Raw genomic sequence first — 19,657 nt, 5'->3', positions numbered from 1 at the left:
AATTTAAGAAACCCTGATTTATGGTAAAGCTAGTCAGTATGTTTATGAGTGTTTTTTCTTCTCACCACTCCCCTGAAGATGCTTATTAAGCTTGTAAACAGGACATGGAAGAAAATTGCCACTAAACAGAGTCATTCAGATTGTGTTAAGTATGCTGAAGGAATAAGTTGGGTGATGTGAGAGAAGGTAATGGGACGAGGCTGCAACTACTATTGATAAAGTTGGCAGACAAAAGCTTCTCTAAAGAGGGGATGTTCAAGTTGAGACCTGAAGGATGAAAAGAAGCCAGCCATGGGAAAATCCTTAGGAGTGGCATTCTAGGCAGAAGCGAGGGCATTATAAAACCCCTGAGCTGAAGAGTAAATGAAGTAACAGCATCTCTTAAGAATTTTCTAGAAAGAGAGAGGAAATAGTATAGTATTAGCTGTACCGTACAGTTGTGTTTCTATTGGCTTCTGTTACTCTAATTAAGGAAACTTTTTTTCAAATGTTTTATGGGAAAATGGTCTAATGTATTTATTAAGTGCCTTTTGTGAGCTCAGAAATACATTCCACAGACTACCGGCCAGGAAGAGCATGTTCCTTTCCAGATAAGTCTCCAACTTTGAAGCAAACATGTAACATAAGAGCTCATAGTCACAGAATTCACCAGAAATATTATAAACACTTGAGGTAAATTATATCTGGTTTCTGTATATTAAATTTGCATTAAATTTCTTCTTAGTTTATTTAGTAAATATTTATAGTATTTTGTTTAAGTCCAAAGATTACAATAAAAAGAAATTTGAAAGACAATTCTTTAGCTTTTTCTTTCTAAATTCAGATTGTAAGACTTAACAGTTTATTATTCTAAATTATAATGTTTATTATTTACTTTGAAATATTGCCTCTAAAATGTATCACTAGTATTTTGGACCAAGTTTTGTATAATTTGAAAAATCTTTTAAACCTTTTGGTATCTTTCATATCAGATTTATTTATTTCTCTGAAACTTAGAAATCTTGTTAGTCAGAACTCTTTTAGATGCAGATGACAGAAACCCAACTCAACTAAGCAGATAAAAGGGAAATCGGTTGAAAGAAACTAGGATATGTTAAAACCAGAGGAAAATCTAGTAACTAAACTGAGGGAAAAGGCAACTGGAACTCAGGAGCAAATGGAATCAGAAATTAATGACTTTAGGACACTTTCTGTGACTCTCCACTGCATGTTGGCTTCGTTCTTTTGTGACAGAGTGGCTTTCTCTGTGGCAGGAAACGTGGCTGCCACACATAATCTGAAGCCTCACATTAACAAGTTCTGCTACTAGGAACAGATCCTGTAGGTCAGTGCAATTGCTCTGACAACAGCCGAAGCAATAGCAGCAAGTGGATTGCCAGGCGTGGTGTTAAATATTTTGCTCATATTAACTCATTTAATGCTTTTATGCACCCTCTACAGTAGATATTATTATTGCACACATTTTACGGATGAGGAAACTGAGGCATGGAGAAGTTAAGAAACTTGACTAAAGTCACAAAGCGTGGAAGTAGCAGAGCTGGGGTTTGAACTCAGGCATTTGGTACTACCAGAGCAGACAGTTAGCTATTGAAATCAGTCACACTGAGGAGATGGAAGGTTTTTTGTTTGTTTTGTTTTTGGCTGAAGAGTTAAACTATGTAAGACAGAGATATGTTTATAATTTTTTAATTTATCCTTATAAAAAAGATATGACAACTGATATTATAACAAGCTGTTTTCAGATCTTTGAAAAGTTCTCAGTTTTTGTTCAAAGGGACACACATGGTGTGGGCTGTGCACACAGCATCTGTCCTGTGTGCTGTGTGGTAGAGGGACTTTCTGCCTTGGATTGCAGTTGTCCTGCAGCAGTGGTTCTCAGCCAGTAGTGATTTGGCCCCCAGGGGACATCTGGCAATGTCTGGAGTTATTTTTGGTTGTCGTAACTTGTATGGTAGGTTACTACTGGCATTTAGTGTGTACAGGCCCAGGATGCTGCTAAAAATCCTACAATTTGAAACAGACCCCTCACCCCCCAACAAGAATTATCCAGCCCCAACTGTTAATAGTGCTGAGGTTGAGAAACCTGTGCTAGATAAACTGGACCATTTTCAAACTAAGTGTCTCTGTTTGGGATGAAGAGGTAAGAAGAGTGAATGGGTCAGGACCAAATATGCAGGGTGAGGGCTATAGGGTCACATTAGGCTAGAGTGCCTCGAAGGGAGGACTAAATAGTGGAAGAAGTTTGCAGGAGATGTAGGAAAGTGGAGCAGACAAACTTGGCTAGTTTCAGCGTTCTCCCTGAGGATCGACTGCGCACAAGTGACAAGGTAAGGAAACCTGACCTCTCCCTTCTCCCTCTCCCCTGTGCCTGATGACAGTCTCATAGGACTAATTTTAGAACAGCATTTCAGCAATATTCTTGACAAAAATGGGCCTTGTGATTTATTCTGAATTATAACGTTGAGATTCATTGATCAGTTGAAGACTCTGGTTTGTATTAAAAGAAATAGAGCCGTTATTATTTTTCTTAAATTATTTTGTGATTTTTGGGTTATAATTGTACAATAGCGAACTTTTATTGAATGCTTTTTGTATGCCACTGTGCTAAGTCAGTGCTTAATCTCCTTGAATTCTCATGATAACCCTTTAAGATAGTTACTATGATTATGTATATTTTACTGATGAAGAAAATGAGTCCCAGAAAGGTTAACTAACATCCTCAAGCTCAAACAGCTAGTAAGCTAGAGTTAGAATTCTAGTTTGATTCCATAGACTAAACTCTTAACACCAAATGGTGTTAGCTTTTTCCTCTTACAAACAGTTAATTTCAGTCTTTTCTCATGCTTATTTCCCATTTGTAGTTGAAGTTTTGTTACTACTAGGTAATTCTTTGTATATTTGGTCACAGTTCTTGTTAGAGAATTTATATATGTTTGGAAACAGATATTCCATATATGTTTGAAAACTTTTAAAAATGGAAGCTGTGAAATATCCTATTTCCAAATGGTTCCTAAAAAAGGTCTATTGGATAAATTTAGTAACCAATTTGAGGTAATTATTTGGATGTGATGATTTTGAAAAAATGCGTATATTTTCCTTATATGTAAAAGCTTGGTGGTATTAAACTTTTTACAATGTATGAAATAATTAAGATGAAATATTTTCCTCTTAGTTTTAGTCTTAGCTAATCCATCTGTGTAAAACGTTGTACAAAATCTTTCCAGTGAAATTCTGTGTAATAAGGATTTTAATATCAAAAATATGGTAGATCTCTACCTCTGCCATTGGGAGAATATTGTTTTAAAAGAGAGGGGACCCTTCAGTATTTATCATATTTGTGAATAAATTAGATTAAACATTTTCTAAGAAGTGTGTGTGTGTCAGTCCATCAGACTTTGACCTCTAAAGCAGACAACTGTTATGCATATACATATACTGTTATTTCTTCTTGGGGAAGCTTAACATTAGGAACCTGTGCCATTGTGCAGGGAGTAGGTGGAGGAAGGGTGGACAGCACAGGGGGACAAAAGTGCTCACTTTTTACAGACTGCTTGTAATGGGGGTGAGTAATAAGGTGTCTTCTTTCATTGATAAAAATATTGTTACTTTCACGTTTTGTTTCATTTGCACTTGGCAGCAGTTCCATATTTGGAGAAAAAGCACTGGGATTCCGGGAGGGGCGGGTGCAGGGAGCCCATGGTCTGCCTTCCCTTTGGTCACTGCACCTTCCAGGTGTGAACCTGGTTTCCTGGATGTTCCTGACACCTCCTTCCACCTTCTTCCTCGCTGAGGCATGGCAAATTCGTGGGCAAGATTTATGCCGATGTCTTATTTTTACTGTTTTTCTTCTGTAAACTTACTAAGTTGTGATAATTGCTGGCTCCCTTTTTGCTTGTTTGCTGTGTTAACTTCTAAGTTACATACTTGTGTGGTTGTATATAGTTGAAATTGTTGAAAAATCAATCTATGAGTTAAATAATAAAAAGTTTGATTAATCTTAGGAGTATAGAAGATGTAAGAAACATTGGTTTATGTGTGGTAAAATTTTTTAAATGGGTCATTAATTGATAATCCCTTCAGTCTTTAATGGTTAAATGTGGTTTGAATACTGTCTTCCTTGTATTCCCAGTAGGATTTGATTCTGCAAGAAGGAAAATATCCCTATTATTTAAAAATAAGGGTCTCAATATTTACTTATTTGAGAAATCTATTTTTGATGTTAATTTAAATTGAGAATAAATGCCTCAAACATTTTAAAGGAGCACAGTCTGGGTAACCCGAAGGACAAATTCATGCCCTGGCGTAGATATTAATCAAATGTAAGCATTACAAGTTATATGTAAAAATCTAACCTTGTTTCCAATCTTGATTTATGTAACTTTTTTGATATGTCGAAAAGAGGGACAGTAACCATAAACTCAGAGCCAAATGTGCTTTTGTTGTTCCAAATTTTCAATGCTAGAAGCATATAAACCTGCACCTGTTGGTAATTATGAGCAAGCCAGCCTTTACCGAATCCCAGGCCTCTGCTTAAAATTTTTTTACTGGAACTAAATGATGTTGCCATTTTTATTTTTAGGTTTGCTGGCATGGGTAATCTCATTAAGGTGCTAACCAGGGACATAGACCACAATGCAGCACATTTTTTCTTGGACTTTGAAAGTAAGTCTCTTTAGCCCTTCACAGCTGGTGCATAATGGTAAAGGTGAAAGATAATTATACTCACACCGCAGTGAAGGCCAGCCAGAATATTTGTTAATAAAATATGGGGATCAAACAAAGTTTGCATGATTTTTTTCTTAATCATAGGCAAACATCACCATCATATGTATAATTCTTTAGTTTTTCATTTGCTAAAATCATGTTGAGTCTGTAGCCAGTGCTGTCCTTTCATTAGTCCATGAAGCAAGTAGCCTTATGATGAACATTCTAATAGTATGCCTTAGTGACTCTGCCTAGCAATCTGTTTGCTTATAATCCAATGATAATTATATAAAAAATCAGAATTGTGCTGCGTATCCAGAATCACTACTTTAAATAACCTCTACAAATTATTAATAATCCAAATTTGGTTAGAAATATATGCTCTATTTAATGGCATACAGGCAGTAAGTTTAATATTTTGCTATTTTAACGTGAAATGCAAAGGTGAGCTGCGGCCAAAGTCTTAATATTTGGCTTTGAAATAAATTGTTGTTTCAGTGCAATATGAAGATTACATGTGAATAATTATTGATCAGAAATTTCTTTTTCAGAAGACTAGCACTATTGGAATACTTACAGAATTTTTCATTATAAGGCCATTAATGAAACTTGTCTTGGGAGAATTTTGAGAAGAATTAGACCAACAGTTGTGCCATTGTGTGCAGAAAAACCACATTTCACCTCTAGGTCCTACATATCAACACCTTGAGAACCCGGTTTGCTGTCTGCCAGAGCACAGTCTGGGTAACCTGAAGGACGAATTCATGGCCTAATGAACATTTTCCCTGTTATTATTTTCTAAAAAAAATAAATTTCAAATGTTCTTTTTTATAAAGGGATATTTTCTCTTTTCTCATTCTTGTCTTGACAGGTACCTTAACATGGGGAATCTTCTTAAAGTTTTGACATGCACAGACCTTGAGCAGGGGCCAAATTTTTTCCTTGATTTTGAAAGTGAGAAGATGATTTTATATCTATTTCTCTTTGCCTGCAGTAGACTGCGTTTGTCTTGCACTAAATGAATGTTTCCACTTTGCCATCTTTTTAACTGCTTTGCATGACTGAGCTATGAATTGTTTGAGTAAAATTTCTGGTGCCTTCTAGAACTGGAAGTCATATTCTGTAGACTAAATTGTGATAAAATGTTTTTACTTGAATTTTTTTGAGATTCATATCTGTTGGACATTATAATTTGAGATCTCTGATGAAAACATTTGAGATTCTCTAATGAAAATATTCTTATGAAAAAATTTTGATGGAAAAGACAAATGCTACTTCAAGATTTGTTAATAGAGGCACTATTTGGGGAAAAATTTATTGCAACTGAGAAAAATTGACTAGGTTTCACTTACTCTGTGTACCTATTGAAGTATTTTAAATACAAATCTGTTCATGAAGGCCATTCAAAGCTCAGTAATTTGGGCATAATATTAAAAGGTAAGTGTGAACCTGAATTATTTAATCTTTGCAGATAATTTGAAAAGTGGAGAAATTCATTATATGCATTTATTTCAGGAATTCATTTTTTTCTAACTCTAAATAAAAAGAAAAATAATGGGTTCACAGACCTTTAAGTAATTTGCCTTCTGTTTGTTTTATGTTGCATGACCTATTGTAATATGGTCTAAGAGTGGCAGGTAAGTGTCATTGACCCTCGTGCATGTTGAAAAGCTTTTGCTTTTTTGGCTGTCAGTATTGCTTTAGCTTGTCTGGTTGTCAAATTGAGGACAATGATATTAAATTGGTGTTTTAGTGTGAATGTTGCTGTTTTAACTGATAATAAGAAAATTGTTAGGAAAGGGTGAAGAGATAGCCCTGAAGTTATAAATCATGTGATCCCTTGGATTTTTATCTGAGATTAAAACATTTCAACAAATTTTCAAATACTTAAAATTTAAGACCTTTTCTGGTTTTAAAAACAAAATAAAGAAATTCCTTAAAATAAGTTCCCAGAAAGTCATTACATTTTTCATCAACTTCAGTTTAGTTTATGTGATATTATACAATTCATTCTATTTTATGAATAATTTAATGTATTTTTTCTTTAAACCAGGACAGTTCATATGAACACATCAATTTATAGCTGATCTCCATTTTGTGAAGTAATTTGGTCTCTGATATTTTTCTACTTTGATGATGTTCCTATAAGTGTTCTGTTATAGTTTGGGTACTGTGTGTAGACTAGTAAAGAATAGTAATGTCAACATCAGGACCATATTAAATTGTTGGGTTTTTAGGGGAAAATGTTATTTTAAATGAATATTTTCTTGACCCTTCGCAACAATTTAACGGGGCTATTTTAAGTGCATGTTTAGCATGAATTTTAATCAGCTTGGGGATGTTGAGCAGATTGCTGACTTGAAGATTATCCTTTCAGATGAGGCAGCTTACATTAGAGCTATACTTTAGTTTATTTGCGTCTGTTTCAATCTTGGTCTTGTATATCTTTCTGCTCTTCTGTCTCCTTTTTACTCTTTGTCTCAAATTCTTTACATTTGCAGAATCTTGGCTTTGATATAGTCAAGATCTTGTTCAAGACTTGGCACTTGATCTTTTTATAAATGTAGCATTATTTTGTGGTCAAGTGAGAAGCATGAATTTACTGTAGTATTTAAAATATTATTTTGTCGTGGTTTACCAATCTGTGGGGGTTTGGATCATTATCCTTAAAATTTAAATAGGTAATTTAGTGGCAGGAAAAGGTTAAAATTGCTAACTGCACCAACAATAGCCACAATGAAGATCCATATATAAAGTGTTAACTTCTTAATGGCAGATATAGATTAAAAAATGGTATTTGTTGACTGTATCAGCCAATGTAGAACTTCTGAGTTGACACTTACTGGTATACTGTAAATGAAATTCAGTGCAAACACACTATATGTAGACAAGAGTTTGCCCACTATTATTTCTTATTTAGATTTTTAAATGTTTGCTTTTGAGTCTGACATTAGAGTTCTCTTAATCAATTTTACCTCTCATCTGGATATTTGCATATTTGTCTTTTTGGAAATATGCATTTGTGAAAGTTTACCTTATCATTAGGCTACTGTAGTGACTTTAGCCCATCAGGTGGGTCCTCTCTTAAACTGTTTTATACCAGACTCAAAATGCGAATACAATTAATTTGCCAGTTCCTTATGATTACTGAGAATAAAGGCACATCTCTCATTAAATAGAGTACTTAGTACTTAATTGTTTATTTTTAGATGAACAGTGATATTCAGGTTACCAGAGTAATTTAGTTTTACTGTTTCCGTCACTCTAATTGGTTAAATCTAGCTTATTGTGTCTCCATGGTTGGGCAACTATAGAAATAATTCCATACAGATAGATATACTGGCATTTTGTATTAAGCTATATACAAATTAACTATCCTAGTACATTTAAAACATTTAATGGAATCTTGTAGTTTACAAAATGAAGATTATATCTTTAAAGTAAATTATTACTCCCGTAATTTATGCACAGTCACACACGTGTACTGTTTTTCACTTCAGTTCAACATACATTAATGGCTTGCCTCCTGTATGCCAGCCAGTGGGAGGTGAGGATGCAAAGATAACTAAGAAACAACCCCTGCCTTTGGGGAGTTGTCAGTCTAGAAGGATAGATAGAAATGCAAACGAGTAATTTCCTTCACATAATTTACTTTCAAGATTTAGATCAGGAAGGGATTAACTTTACCTAGTAGTGAGTAGATTGGGCAGCACAGAAGACTTTCGGGTGGTGACATTTGAGTTGGGTGTGGATTAGAATAGTTCAGGCTAATTTAGTGAAGGACATTGTAGAAAGAAGTAACAACATGTACAAAGGCTTAAGGCGTGAAATGGCATTCTGTGTTCAATGAAACATACTGTTATCTACTCTTGAGGTGCTAGAAAGAGGGTCTTTTCCTTAAAACCAGTTGCACCTATATGATAAGATTTTATTTTAAGAATAATGATTCAATTAAAATATAAGGCCAAAACTACCCCATAAAATTTGGCAGCAGTTAAGCTGATGAAGTTATATAAAAAGCACTGAATTGGGGCCTATATATCCTCTTCTAGTTCTTGGAATTATTTTATGACATTGTTAATTTATAGCTCTTTCTGATGACATATCTTTAGCCTGAGTAACTACTATGTCTATTAGTTCACTAAATTGTGGTTCTCGGGAGAAGAGGGACTACCGTTTATTCTCGTGTCCCTTCCCAGTCGTGGCATAGTGCTTTGTAAACGAAAGAAGTTCGGTATTTGTTAGTTCACCTTGATTTGCTTATCTCCAGGTAGACCAAAATAGAAAAGTAAATGTAGGTGGTCATTTGTAAATGAGAAATAGAATCTTACTTTCTTTGACTCTTTGTATAGTGCCTTTCCATTTAGTCATACATTTCCTCTAATTCTTGTGTCTTTTATGTTACCTGTTTCCCCCATCTTTAAAAATATTGATACTCACTCCTTTAGTCTAACTTTATTTTCCCATTTTTACCTCTTGCCTAGTTTAGGTTGTTTGTGCCCTGTACTTTGAAATATCTTTATTCTGGTGGCATTTTCTTATATTTATTTTTCTAAAATGATATAGGATTATATTTTTCAGAGATAAAAATACATAATAGCCTCCTTTAACTCATGCTGGAGCATATTTATATCTCTATACCTTCTCATTCATTCAACAAGTATTTATTGTAAGAAGTCTACTAAGTACTGAGTTTATAGTGTAGTGGTTTGTACTGTACGTTGAGGTCCCTGCCTCGATGAAACTTACGGAGATAGATCATAAACATTTACTGAATGAATGAAAGCAAGATTAAAGCAGAAAAAACACTTTTCACAATTATAATTTTTATGTGACTTGGTTTGTATTATTTTCCTTTTGTAGCTGATCTTTGCCCCCATTTGTACCATAACAGCATCAATTTTAGCAGTTATTTTCAGTGACTCTTCTATAGGAAACTGGGGGAAATTATTAAAATATTTAATTTTACCTTCAAACAGTAAGCACAACTGAAATATGCTTTGATTTCCCTTGAACAGTTTTTTCAACTAAGCTTGATGAGTAATCAGTCATTCTACTCTCAGTAGTAGATGCATTATTTTGCAATCAAATGAGTGTCCTTTTGGTAGCTGGCTAAGTGGTACATTTTTCTTCAAGTAATAAAATTTTTCATTCTTTACTATGAAAAATCAAAGTGACAAGTCTTGTTTGCATTATATAATATCATTTTTTGAAAAAAATGCTTTATTCTGTATAGCCTTTTGCCCTCCCTAGTATCACCCTTTTGCATGACTTGCTATCAGTAAAGTAGTGCTTACCTGTCTGCTATTTTCTGTTTGTCTTCATTTCTATAGCAGTCTTCAGCAGCTTTCAAAATTTTAAATGTGACTTTTCTGTGACAGTCTAAAAAATGTTTAATCAGTGTGGTGCTGGGTGTTTTTTCCACCCTTAGGGGAAACTGGAATTTTCTCCTTTATTTTAAATTTCTTGGTACTTATTAAACCTTAAATAATTATTAACCACTTCCAAGGTCTATCTAAACCTCCCTGATAATGTTTCTTTTGTACGTAAGTCTCCGTGTCACATTTTTCCGTTAACAACTAGTCACCACATCAAAAATACGTAGTTTAGTATTTTTAAACTTCACACATATCTTTTGATATATAATAGTCAAAATATTGTCCTTTGTCATGAATTCCCACTTCATGAATTCAAACTATGATATGTGTCTACTATTGATGTTATGTCTGTAGTTTCACAATTCCATAAGAAAAAGTATAAAACTGCTGTTATTGCGTGTAAAATGTATTTTTCTCTACTGCATCTGGTGTAAGTATAAAAGTTATGAGGTATACTTTTTAAAGCGTCTGTCTAACTATTACTTTGGAGAATACGATCTGGCTAAATATGAGAAAATATTACTGCTGAATGATAAACCCTGATTTTTAAAGAACCATTTAGCTACAGTATCAGTATTTGCTCCTAGTAATACCTTTATGGCTTTGGACACAGAGTCTTTTTAATTTTTCAGTTGGCTCCTCTTGTGTAATTATTTTGTCATAGTATTTTCATTAAAAAAGAAAAGACACATGATTTCTGAAAGGAAATTTGAAAAATAAGGGAACAGATATGAGAACACAAAATCTTAAGTCGATTTTGCATGTAAATGTTACTTTATTATTGTTGCCATAGTACTGTTTTAAATATGTTGAATTTAAAATTTGATACCGTAATTGTTAATTTAAAAAAGTGTATATTTTTTACTAATTGGCAGGTTGTTAGGTGGAATTGAATTATGACGTGACCAAGCACAAATAAAGTTACAGATTTTAGGCATGTTGACTTTTAGTTTCATGTGTGAACTGTTTCTTTAAAAATAGATCATTGTGTATTTGTAGAGAGGAAAGGAGCCTGCAGAAAAATCTAGGTACTAATTTTATATGATTGGTAAAGAGATTTATCAGAAATTTTGTAAATTCAGTTTATAAATTTGATCTGCCTCCCCCAGCCCCAGAAGGGAAAATGTTAGCGTAGAGGTGTTCTGCCAGCATAATCTCTCTCTAAAACATTACGCTAATGGTAATGTTTATCATTTTAAGTGCTTACTGCCTTATCTCTAATACTGAATGTGGTCTTTGAAAGATTTATGAAAAACTCAATTTCCTCATGAAGCTCCCATTTCTCCCTCCAAAAAATAATCAAATGTATTAAATAAAAAGATTTATCCTTAGAGAAGCAAATGACCAAGTTAATAAAAGCAAGATTTCTGTTACCTCGAGGCTGGCAGAGAGAAATCCAGATTTAATCATCTATTAACCTCTGTTTTGTGGCTAACACCACAGGTGGTGGAAATGCCCATATGTTTGTGTATCTGATTATGCTTTTTATAACTATAATTCTTGCTTCATTTTTCTCTCACTCAATCTCAAGTATATAACAACTCAGTTTTTGCTTTAGTATTTCAAAATTTCCGTGGATAGTATTGTAGCTTAAAGTGTCTAGTTTTCAGCAGCCTAGTAATTCTGGAGCAGTTTCATGATTGAACTCCTCTGCACAGCAGTCTTGCCTTGGTGTTCAGCAGCAGAGTTCATTGGTACAGGATTTAGAGTGGTCCCTAGAAGAGGGGAGCATGTGAACACTCTTCTTTTAAAACAGTTCTTCATTATTTATATCAAAGGTCAGTCATTAAAGTGAACCTTATGGGGAAAAAAGTAGTTTCGATCTTAAACCATAGGTGAGCAAGATAATACTAATCAGCCTTTCATTTCTGTAGTATTAAAATAGCTCATTACTAATGCGTTTGCAGTCATTTTGATAGTGATGAATGTAGTAGAAAAGGTGATTAACATGATCACAATTTAAATTTTGAATTATAATTCTCAAGTTTATTTAATATACCAAGTCATGATTTGTAATTTAAAAAAATAATGTTTGGTGTTCCTTTGCTTCTTTGTGATATTTACAAACTTGAGGCTAATTATTCAGATGTAGAATTGTGGAAAAGTTATCGATCTTTTCTAAGAAGTGCAAAGTTAACATTGAAGAAAATGTTAGTCATCTTTAGAAATTTGGATTGTTAATTGCTTAGAGTTATACATGTAGTAAAAAAATCACGTGACTATAAGTTTTCTTGTGCTTTCCTGCTGTTTAGATGCCCAGCCGACAGAGTCTGAGAAGGAAATTTATAATCAGGTGAATGTAGTTTTAAAAGATGCAGAAGGCATCTTGGAGGACTTGCAGTCGTATAGAGGAGCTGGCCATGAAATACGAGAGGTAAAGCATAAACATTTTCTGATAAACTAAAACGCACTGTGTCCCTCTTGTTTTTAATCTCTGTTGTTTCCTATACTTTAGAACTCTCTGTTGCGTATTAAGTATTATATTTAAAGGAAGATCACTTGCGTTATTTCAAAAGTGGTTGCAGTGATATAAGGGTAACAGGAAAACAATGTTCTATAAATAGGTAATTTATATATATTAAAGAAAAATTTATTCTTTTGGTTGTTCTCACACCTGAAATTTATAGTATCCATGGCGGACTATATTGTACTTTTTTTGGAGGAGAGGCGAGAACATAGCTCTGTGGCTTTTTGTTCTGCCAGTCTATTTTTTGTGCTTCTCCTAAGCTTCCTAGGAGAAAGCTGAAATCATCTTTGCAGTTTGGACTCCTCTAACCCTGTCTCACGACTTTACAGCACAGACCAAATGTTGGTGTGGTCTCCCTCAATTTTCTTCTCCCAAACCTCTGAGCTCATCCAGATTTCCATCTGTCTCTTTTCCCATTTCTTCTGTTTTTTCAGAAGATGCTATGTCCCTACTTCTTACCAAGTCTAACTTCTCTACCTTTGTTCTCCCTCCTACTCTGAAACTTTACTCTTCTAATTATTCCTTCTCTTAATCATGTCTTCTATCTTTTTTCTTTTATTGACTTCTTCCCCTCAGTGTGTACACCTACTCAGGTGTCCTATCCTACCCAAGGAAATTCCCTGGCCTCTGGACCTTCTCTTTCTCTCTTATTACCACATTTCCTGAGGGCATAGCCAACACTTTGTTTCTTCATTTTCCCTCACCCTTCTGCTTCTATTATTCTTCTCCATAAAATAGAACAAAAGTTATCAAGGATGAATCTGGTGGATTGACAATCTATATCCAACCTCATTCCTCTAATGATATTTGGAGTATAGTGAAGGCAGAATTAAGTACAGGCACCAGAAGATGATGATTCAAGAAATGTTTTGGACTAAGGGGACACAGGTTTTCGTGACTGACTGGATGTTTAATATAAAGGAGAAGGGGAGGTTAAGTGATTCCGTGGTTTCTAGTTTAGGTGAGCAGTTGGTGATCCATTAAGTGAGGGAAATTTTAGATAATGTGAATTCCATTTTTCACCTCTCCTGCACTGGATTGCTTGTTCCCTGAATGTCTTGCACACATACACTTCCTTGCCTTTGTTTTTGTCTGGAATATGCCCTTCCTTGTTTCTTTTCCTGTTCAATTCCTAGCCTTCTTTCAAATCCCGAAAATCTCCTGCTTCCCCCTTCCTCTTTTGCCCTAGTAATTTGCACACGTTTCTTTTATGGTAGCCATCACTTTTTTTTTTTAAACCACTGATATTTGACGTTTCTCTTTCCACCACTGTGCCTCCAACTTGAGGAGGGTGAACCTGGTCTCTGACTAATTTTTGTGTTATCAGCACCTGGTGCGGTGCTTGTAAGCAGTTAGTGGCTGTTGAAGAAATAAAGACAACAGCTTTACACTAATCTTGTCAACATCATTAGCTTAGGTAAAACCTTAACATCTCAGTAAAGCAAGGCATGTAACCATTTCTGTGAAATTCAAGTTCTCTGAACATTTAAACATACTTTGAAAAATAAAACGTTTATGGAAAGTAAAGGTTTAAATGATCAAGCAGGATCTTAATTTACTAATTGGTAAATTCTTCTTTCCCTATAAGTCACACCAATTCACAAGTTGTTCTAAAAATGTTTCATAGTGTCTCTAAGTTAAGTGTTAGTGCTAAAAATTATTTTTCAATTGTTCATCAGTGTTATATCATTAAACTTCTTTAAAGTTTGTGTTATAAATGAGTTCTTATCATCTGGTTATACTTATCTCCCATAAACAATAAAGAAAAAATAATCTCGTTCATTATAGAGACAAACACCATTACCTATTTGATTTTTTTTTTTTTAAGTGGAACTCTTAGGATTTGTAAAAATCTTCCCAAGTGGTGGAAGGGTTACTCTGCTTATGTGTGGGAAGGCTCACTATAATAAAAAATAGTGTTTTTCCCAAAGTCTTTATATTAACTTAATTGAGTGCATATTAAGATTTAGTTGTAATCTTCTAGAAGAGAATAAAATAACAGAAAAGTTTGTGTGTAGGTCATTTCAAAGAGGGCTTATGGAGCTGTGAAACCAGGAGCTCTTAACGCTATGACCAAAGATTGAGGTTCTCCATAGGATGCCAGTCAGTCAGTAGTGCTGTGTTTCCCGAGGAGATACAAAATGTAGCAACATATAGTTCATTCACAGTATTCCTAGATTGGACATGTGAGAAAGTAAATTAAGGTCTCAAAGTTAAAAAAAAAAAGTTTGTATAGAAAAATAACACTGAAGAACACTGAAACATAACAGGAGAATAAAAATCAATGGTAAGAGATTCACCTTATCAGGCTTTGAGAATTATTACAAAGATCTCACCATTAAACAGTTGGGTAAAGGAATTAAGGACAGAAAAATAGGTAAATAAAATATGTGAGCTAGAAACTCGTGTTAAAAAACAATTTAAATCTTTGATAGATGAGGGATAAATGTGTATTAAAGCAGTTGAAGAAATTTTCACTGAGGAAAGCATATCATTTTTTGGGCTTATCTGTAAACAGAAAGATTTCTAAATAGTAGAAAAACAATTTAAATTAAGAAAGGAAGGTACAAATAAAAGCAGAAGATATATGAAATATACAAAGAACAGATAACATCCCCATATGTGTCACAGGTCAATGTAGAGAGTTAATAGACTTAGTAGAACAACCTTTCTACCTATGAAAATGCACAGACAATAGAAAATGTTCAGATTTGCTCATAAGTGCCTATCGCTGTCAGGTTTTACTACACATAATGATAAATTGTTAAAAGCTCAAAATTGGTTAGTTTATGAAGAAACAGGTTGTCCTAATTAATGCAAGTGGTATTGTAAAATGGTTGTCTTTTTGGAGGTCAGTTTGGCAATGTGTAAAATAAGATCTATAAAATTATTTGTACTCTTGCACCAGATATTTAACATTTTAGAAAATATTCTCAGAAATCACACAACTAGAATATACAACTATGTACCAGGGGGCTTTGGGGAGAAGAAGGGGAAAAAAAAAAAAGATTGGCAACAGATGTTAGCGCACGTGCCAATCTTTAAAAAAAAAATTCTCTGAAAGACTACCATTCAAGAGGAAGATAAATGTAAAAAATTTTATGGCCACTTTATTCATGGTAGTAAAAATGTGAAAGTAACTCATAGAAGTATTTTGAGGATAAAGTTAGATATTCCATGAAGAGAGCATAGCACAGTGCCTGACATGTAGAACATACATTGAGTTTACCCTTATCACTATGCTAATGATGTGGAATGAGATATATTTTGTTTAAATAGCATTTTGTTAAACATGACTCTAAAATAGAATAAAAATTAAGATAGAATCTATTAAATAAATAAAGCTTATTCTCTAGGATAAAACACTAGAGAGAGAATGAGAACTTTCCACGAATGTTTTGTAATATCCATAACAGTTGTAACAGCTTTGAAAGTAAGAGAATACTGCTCCACGACGACGTTACCATTGACATTTACTAAGTGCCCTTTGCATGCTGGTCTATAAGGGGTGCTGTACCAAAAACAGTATCAAACAGCAGTCAAACTGGTGTGAAAGGAGAATGAACCAGAATTAAAAAGAACCATAAAATGTTGTCATAAAAGAGCAGCCAGTGTCTTCAGTTCTAAATCCAGGCAAGACAGAGCCAGGGAAATAGTTAACTCTACTAAGGTATGAAAATAGGTGGCATTTGCTAGAGTATTTTGATATGGCATGAGTAGATATTTAGAAAATCATTTTTAGATCCTTGTGAGAAAAGTTGGATAGGCTTCTCAAGAGAGGAACATTAAAAAATTTTTCTGTTTGCTTATTTCCTGAATAATAAATAAAATAAACAGATTTTTACTACTTGATATAAAACGTTGCTGAGGCTGGGCTTGAGGCTAAAAGGAGTTTTTTTTATATACATCAGGACAATAGCACAGTCCCTTTGAAATATTCAGTTTAGCTTGTTTGAAGATGTTAGAGAAAGCAAGCCAGGTTGTTGAAGAAAGCATTGTTTCATAAAGGTTTAAGAAAAGCATCTGTAAGAAAAAGGAAGATGAAAGCAAGAAAATATATTTGGGGAGCAACCGTCTGTGTTCACAAAAGATTACCTATGGTTTGAAAGACCAGGCAAAGAAAGAGGCATATTCATGTTCATATTAGAGTATCTAGATTGTTTCATTTTCTCCCCTTTCTGATTTGAAATTAGTTTTTCTTCATCTTATTCAGGAAAGCCTAAGAAAATTTGGATTCCAGAATAGGATTTTAGTTATAGGGAATAAGAATCTTTGACAATTTCTACATCACATTTTTTAGGTTGATTTAGGTTCTTAAGTGTTTGGTAGGTTTTTTAAAACTAGTTTGGACCCTACAATTTGAAGTATTGAAAGTTTCTTGGCCTGTTCCGAGAGTTGGCGTCTTGTTTCATTTATTGCCTTACTTTTTTGGTTGCCTTTTATTCCACTAAAATAATTCTTAGAGAACTACTAAGAAAGTCTGTCTGTGATATGGGAAACAATATAAAGTTGTTTCTTTTTGTGACTCTAAAAGTATCAAAGCATATTTAACGAACATAGAGTGTGTCGTTTTTTATTCCGTTATATCCATATCCATTGCAAGGGTGACTAAGAGTGTGTTATAGCAGGTTTAAAGTAGCCACAGAGGGGCCGGCCCAGTGGCGCAGCGGTAAAGTTCGCATGTTCCACTTCTCGGCGGCCCGGGGTTCACCGGTTCGGATCCCAGGTGCGGACATGGCAGCGCTTGGCAAAAACCATGCTGTGGTAGGCGTCCTTCAGATAAAGTAGAGGAAGATGGGCACGGATGTTAGCTCAGGGCCTTATTCCTCAGCAAAAAGAGGATTGGCAGCAGATGTTAGCTCAGGGCTAATCTTTCTCAAAAACAAAATAAAATAAAGTAGCCATGGAGTTGCGAAGCTGAGCATCCCTGGGTCCATTATTCCTTACTTTATAGATTATTACCAGGGTTTCCTCCATTTGCCGAAACCTGTATTTTAATGTAAAAATAACGTTGTGATTTTTTAAAATCTAACTATTTTTATTCTTTGGATTTTGAAGGCAATCCAGCATCCAGCAGATGAGAAGTTGCAAGAGAAGGCATGGGGTGCAGTTGTTCCACTAGTAGGCAAATTAAAGAAATTTTATGAATTTTCTCAGAGGTTAGGTAAGTTGAAAGTTTTGTAATTACTTCTCTAGTGAAAAAGACATTTATTGACACCAGAACTTATTTAGAGTATTTTGTGTTCACATTGCTAAATTTATGTTACATAGGTAAGGCCAGTTTGTTAGACTGTAAGGTTTTAGCATAATCGTCTTACCATCCTTATGAACCCAGGTCTTTAATTCACTTAGACCATGTTCGTTGACAAATTATAACTTCCACAAGGAAATCTCTGATTTCTTTGCAGCCTAAAGGGTCCTGTTATGAGAAACCACTTGGTAGAATTTCTCTCCAGCTCTACAGCAGATCCTTTCCCATATGTGGGAACTAATCCTCAGGTTCCTGGGTTATTTAGAATTTTGTGATCTTAAAATCGTTGCTGATTATCATCAGTTCATGTATCTAAAACTGTACATGATGAGAAATAGGAAGCTAATGACATACCTAGAGCTGTCTACGGAGTTACTGAAGCCCAAAGAATTCAAAACCGTTTGCTTTTTCCCTTTCCTGGGAAAAATGATTCAGAGATGAGAATTGTGCCTTCTATACAATAAGTAAGCAAAGTTGGAATTCCCTTGTTGGAGAAGGAAGAAGGCAGAGCAGATAAGATTGAGCTGCTTCTATAATTTGAAAGACATAAATTGGAAGAGTTTTACCTGGTGAAGTTGTGGGCTTAGTGGAAGAGCGGCATACATGTATGTCAGAAATATGAGACATTTAATTTTAAGTTATTGACACATGGTTTTGTATAGTTTTGATTTGTGAATCATATAAACATGTTACACATTCTAACTGAATACATACGATTTGATAAGAAAAACAGACTATAAGATAGAAGTCAACTGGGGCTCATAAGCTGAGTTTAGACCTAAGATTTGATTTGTTTGGCCCAGTTGACTTCTATCTTATAGTCTGTTTTTCTTATCAAATCGTATGTATTCAGTTAGAATGTGTAACATGTTTATATGATTCACAAATCAAAACTATACAAAACCATGTGTCAATAACTTAAAATTAAATGTCTCATATTTCTGACATACATGTATGCCGCTCTTCCACTAAGCCCACAACTTCACCAGGTAAAACTCTTCCAATTTATGTCTTTCAAATTATAGAAGCAGCTCAATCTTATCTGCTCTGCCTTCTTCCTTCTCCAACAAGGGAATTCCAACTTTGCTTACTTATTGTATAGAAGGCACAATTCTCATCTCTGAATCATTTTTCCCAGGAAAGGGAAAAAGCAAAAATTCCTAATTAGTTGCCAGGTTTAAAAATTGGTAATTATTCGAGTTTTATATTCTCTTGTTTTTTTGAAGTCTGCAGTTGCTTTGGGAAAATCAGTAGCTTAGGCAACAATTGATCAGTTGATCTGCGTCTCATTTTGCCAGAGCTCAGTGGCAAACCATCTCTGTGCTTATTAGTTAGGACATGTGCTTTCTAGTTGTCAGGAGGTCCCTATCACTTGTTAGTTTTTTGCATCTTGCCCTTCTTATACCTTTATATTAGCTACTTGGCCATTTGTGTGACTGTTTTAAAATTAAAATTCTATTTTAAAAAAAATGCCTATGTTTTAGAAAAAAGTAAGAGAATGGCTCTATTTTCTTAGATGCAGTACAAACTGTTAAATGTAAAGACAAATAGTGGCCAGCTCCGTGGCTGAGTGGTTAAGTTCGTGCGCTCCGCTGCGGCGGCCCAGGGTTCGGATCCTGGGCGCGGACATGGCACCGCTCGTCTGGCCACGTTGAGGCGTCGTCCCACATCCCACAACTAGAAGGACCTGCAACTAAGATATACAACTGTGTACGGGAGGGTTTGGGGAGATAAAGCAGGGGGAAAAAAAAAAAGAAAGATTGGCAACAGTTGTTAGCCCAGGTGCCAATCTTTAAAAACAAAACAAAACAAAACACAACTGAATTATAAGAATGATCCCTGCCTTCAACAGGATTA

At 34.6% G+C, this 19,657-nt stretch overlaps 1 protein-coding gene and 1 non-coding gene across 18 annotated transcripts in view; both read left to right on the top strand.

Annotated features, from left to right (window-relative positions):
- CYRIB (CYFIP related Rac1 interactor B) overlaps positions 1-19,657 on the top strand; it is a 153,350-nt gene that overhangs the window by 115,934 nt on the left and 17,759 nt on the right. For 5 of the 17 annotated variants that reach the window (XM_044781192.2, XM_070481597.1, XM_070481599.1 and 2 more), the window contains 3 exons: positions 5,576-5,658; positions 12,335-12,456; positions 17,608-17,713. In XM_044781192.2, the coding sequence (XP_044637127.1) occupies positions 5,586-5,658; positions 12,335-12,456; positions 17,608-17,713 (301 nt within the window). In that variant the 5' untranslated portion in view covers positions 5,576-5,585. Of the gene's footprint in view, positions 1-4,579; positions 4,663-5,575; positions 5,659-11,629; positions 11,861-12,334; positions 12,457-17,607; positions 17,714-19,657 lie in introns of those variants that run through there. The other 12 variants (XM_044781193.2, XM_070481604.1, XM_070481603.1 and 9 more) reach the window with 4 other exon arrangements.
- LOC123275906 (small nucleolar RNA SNORA25) lies at positions 14,566-14,691 on the top strand. The gene has a single exon (XR_006512078.1). It is a non-coding gene; the product is annotated as a small nucleolar RNA SNORA25 (small nucleolar RNA).

The sequence above is a fragment of the Equus asinus genome, chromosome 12 (genome assembly GCF_041296235.1).
Source record: "Equus asinus isolate D_3611 breed Donkey chromosome 12, EquAss-T2T_v2, whole genome shotgun sequence".
In the NCBI taxonomy this organism is placed as follows: Eukaryota; Metazoa; Chordata; class Mammalia; order Perissodactyla; family Equidae; genus Equus; species Equus asinus.
Note: the sequence above shows the minus strand (reverse complement) of the source record. Positions and strands in the feature narration are given on the sequence as shown.